Source organism: Diadema antillarum, unplaced genomic scaffold (assembly GCF_040938485.1).
Source record: "Diadema antillarum isolate AM-2024a unplaced genomic scaffold, OU_Dant_1.0 scf00000030, whole genome shotgun sequence".
NCBI lineage: Eukaryota > Metazoa > Echinodermata > Echinoidea > Diadematoida > Diadematidae > Diadema > Diadema antillarum.
The window spans coordinates 2,786,185-2,790,076 of record NW_027270919.1 but is presented as its reverse complement, the minus strand read 5'-3'; the positions used below and the strand labels follow the sequence as shown (position 1 = coordinate 2,790,076).

Genomic DNA, 3,892 nt, shown 5'->3' with positions numbered 1-3,892 from the left:
GTTATTTCGATATTTTGTCAGTTATGTGAAACTGTCATCACACATTGTGAAGACATTGTACTATACACCTATTGGGAGAATCATGCATTATGGCGGAGGCATCAGTCGCCATAGCGACATTTCTAGTTTCTGGTCTCGTCCTTTACGGCAGATATTTTCTTTTCTTATAAGATATGCCTGTCAACTTAATTTTTTCATTTTTCTTTTTTTTTTTTACATGATTATGTATACTTCTCCTAGATAACAATCACCATGATGAAGTCTAGTATAATCAGGCGCCATTTACACTATTTTTCAGGCCACAAAGGCCTCTGAAATGTCCTGTATACAACATGTAATTATCTTTGACTTGCCCTCTTTCAGAATTTGCTCTCAACTAATTTATGTCTGACAACTTTTTGTTGGTTTTGTAGTACGTGGGTCTAATAAGTAGGAGGTTTTCCACACAATGCTGCACAAAGAATGTTGATGCACACAATATTTGGTTGTTCTACTGCCTTTTCCTGATGATATGTCAGATCATGCAATTCATTCTTGTATTTAGAAATCTTTCTTTCTTAAAAGATGAAAATCATGAATGTAATAACACTGATTATAATATTAGGGAGGGACCATTGTTGCTTGATAATGCAATACAAACTATGTAGTTTCATGTCATTTTTTTATTTCAACAGGTGATACAAAGAACCCTGTTCTGAATAGTGATGAGGATTCTGTGTTGCGGACAAGCACTCTTAGTCAAAATGAATTCCAGAGAGACTTTTATGAAGCAGGATCCGACCAACATTGCAACTCTGCACGTGTTGCAAGTAATGCAAAGTGCCTGGCAATTGCAGGGGTGATAAATGACACACCATCAGTGGACAGTGAGAAGACTAATACAGCCCCATCAGCCTCAACAGGGCAAGATGTACCAGCAGAGGATAAGGAGAGGCTGGTTTTCCCAGCACTTGGTCTTAGAGGAGAAAGGCTTACACACGCAGCAGACCCCCAAGAAAAAAATCTTACCAGCCATATATCAAGTGATGCCTACAACCCAGATTCCTTCAGTGAGACTTTAGGGGAACTCCATCATGTGTCACAGAAGAAGATGAAATTGCACAAACACCAAGGCAAGCGGAAGTCAAAGGGACCCAAGCACATTCCTGTAAGAAAACAGTGCAAAGTGTGCAGAAAATCCACATCAAAGAATAATTGTATGCATCACCACTTGAAGGTTCACACAGGTGAGAAGCCATTCCGATGTAAGGGTTGTTCAAGGTGCTGCTCACGAAGTGGGCACCTCAAACGACATATGTCTGTACATGGTCCCAAGCAGGCATATGATACCTGTAACCAAGATTTGTTTAATTTGACTATGAGGGCAATCCATTGTGATGTGTCGCAAGAGAGGATGAAATACGAACACCAAAGCAAGCCCCAATTAAAGGGACACAATCGCGCATATCTAAGAGAGCAGTGCAAAGTGTGTGACAATTTTGTATTAAAGAACAATATGCGTGACCATATGAGGGTGCACACAGGGGAGAAGCCATTCCAATGTGAAGTCTGTTCAAGGTGCTTCGCACATAGTGGGTCCCTCAAACGGCACATGTCTTTGCTTGGTCCCAAGCACAAATATGATAATGCTCACCTGGATTCGTTTAGTGAGACTATGAGCACAAGCTCTCTTAATGTGTCAAAGAAGTGGATGAATTCAAATGAAGACCAAAGCAAGCCCCAGTCAAAGAGACGCATGCGCAAGCAAAAGCAATGCAAAGTGTGCGGGAAATCCATATTTCAGCACAATATAAAAGCCCACATGAGAGTGCACACGGGTGAGAAGCCATTCCGCTGCAAAGTTTGTTCAAAGTGCTTCTCACAGCAAGGTTCCCTCACACGGCACATGTCTTTGCATGATTCTAAGCACTTTTATGCCAGAGAGCAGTGCAAAGTCTGTGGGAAATCTGTATTAAAGCGTTATATGTGGGTCCACATGAGGGTGCACACGGGGGAGAAGCCATTCCAATGTGAAGTCTGTTCAAGGTGCTTCGCACATAGTGGGTCCCTCAAACGGCACATGTCTTTGTTTGGTCCCAAGCACAAATATGATAATGCTCACCCGGATTCGTTTAGTGAGACTATGAGCACAAGCTCTCTTAATGTGTCAAAGAAGTGGATGAATTCAAATGAAGACCAAAGCAAGCCCCAGTCAAAGAGACGCATGCGCAAGCAAAAGCAATGCATAGTGTGCGGGAAATCCATATTTCAGCACAATATAAAAGCCCACATGAGAGTGCACACGGGTGAGAAGCCATTCCGCTGCAAAGTTTGTTCAAGGTGCTTCTCACAGAGATGGTCCCTCAAACGGCATATGTCTACGCTTGGTCCCAAGCACAAATATTATGAGAAGGCTATCCCATATTCGTTTAGTGAGACTGTGATCACAAGCTTGCTTAATGAGTCAAAGAAGTGGATGAATTCAAATGAAGACCAAAGCAAGCACCAATTGAAGGAACCCAAGCAAAAGCAGTGCAAAGTGTGCAGGAAATCTGTATTGCAGAACAATATGAGGGTCCACATGAGAGTGCACACAGGGGAGAAGCCATTCTGCTGCAAAGTTTGTTCAAGGTGCTTCGCAAGAAAGGACTCCCTCAAACGGCACATGCCTTTGCATGGTCCCAAGCATACGTGTGATAACATTAACCAGGATTGGTTTAGTGAGACAACAACATGAGCACAACCTCTTTTAATGTGTCACAGAAAAGGATGAAATCACATGGACACTTGTAAAAGCAAGCCCCAGTCGAAGAAATCGAAGGATTTCATTGTAAGAGAGCAGTGCAAAATGTACTGGAAATCCATATTTAAGCACCATATGAAGGTCTGCATGAGGGTGCACATTGGGGAAAAACCATTCCGTTGCAAAGTTTATTCAAAGTGCTTCTTACGAAATATGAACCTCAAATGGCACATGTATCTACTTGCTTGGTTCCAAGCATAAATGTTATAATGCTAACCCAGATACGTTAAAGGGGATGGCTAGTAACTGATCAGTGGGAATCAGTGGGAATGCTGGGGAATGATTGTTTCCATCTTTGTGGGATTCATTTAAGAGTGCATTATATATTCTATTGTTGTGTGAAAAGTATCTGCTTCAGAATGGTCTCATATTCAAGTAATGTGCAGTTTAATGTTTCCAGGTTAGCATGCCTGTATGTGGACGGGACATTAAACTGTACATTACTTGAATATAAGACCATTTTGAAGCAAATGATTTTAACAGAGCAATAGATATATAATGTACTCTCAAATGAATCCCACAAGAATTGGAACAATCATCTCCCGGCATTCCCACTGATTCCCACTGATTAGTTGCCAGCCATCCCCTTTAAGTGAGACTATGAGCTCAACCTCTCTTGATGTGTTAAGAAAGCAGATGAATTCATATGAAAACCAAAGCAAGTCCCAATTGAAGAGATGCAAACAACATCAGTGCAAAGTTTGTGGGAAATCCATATCTGAGCACCGTATGAAGGTTCACATGAGAGTGCACATGGGGAAAAGGCCATTCCGCTGTAAAGTTTGTTCAAGGTGCTTCACATGAATTATGAACCTCAAACGGCACATGTCTTTGCATCGTCCCAAGCACACATTATCATACGGCTAACCCAGATTCGTTTAGTGAGACAGTGAGGGCAACCTCTCTTGATGTGTCAAAGAAGAGGATGAAATCACATGAAAACCAGAGTGAGCCGGATAGTGGGAGAGATCCCAGCACTCTTTTGTAAAAAGAGATTTGTGCAAAGTGTGTGGGAAATTAATATTAAAGAAAAATATGATTCACCATATTAGGGTGCACACAGGGGAGAAGCCATTCCGCTGCAAAGTTTGTTCAAAGTGCTTCGCACAA

The 3,892-nt window shown here is 41.7% G+C and overlaps 1 protein-coding gene across 1 annotated transcript; it reads left to right on the top strand.

Moving 5' to 3' along the window:
* The first annotated feature begins 256 nt into the window (after positions 1 to 256).
* Positions 257 to 3,035, top strand: LOC139740990 (zinc finger Y-chromosomal protein-like). The gene has a single exon (XM_071651579.1). It carries the CDS (start codon positions 1,091 to 1,093, stop codon positions 2,714 to 2,716), a length of 1,626 nt encoding a protein of 541 aa, XP_071507680.1. The 5' UTR covers positions 257 to 1,090; the 3' UTR covers positions 2,717 to 3,035.
* The last annotated feature ends 857 nt before the right edge of the window (positions 3,036 to 3,892 follow it).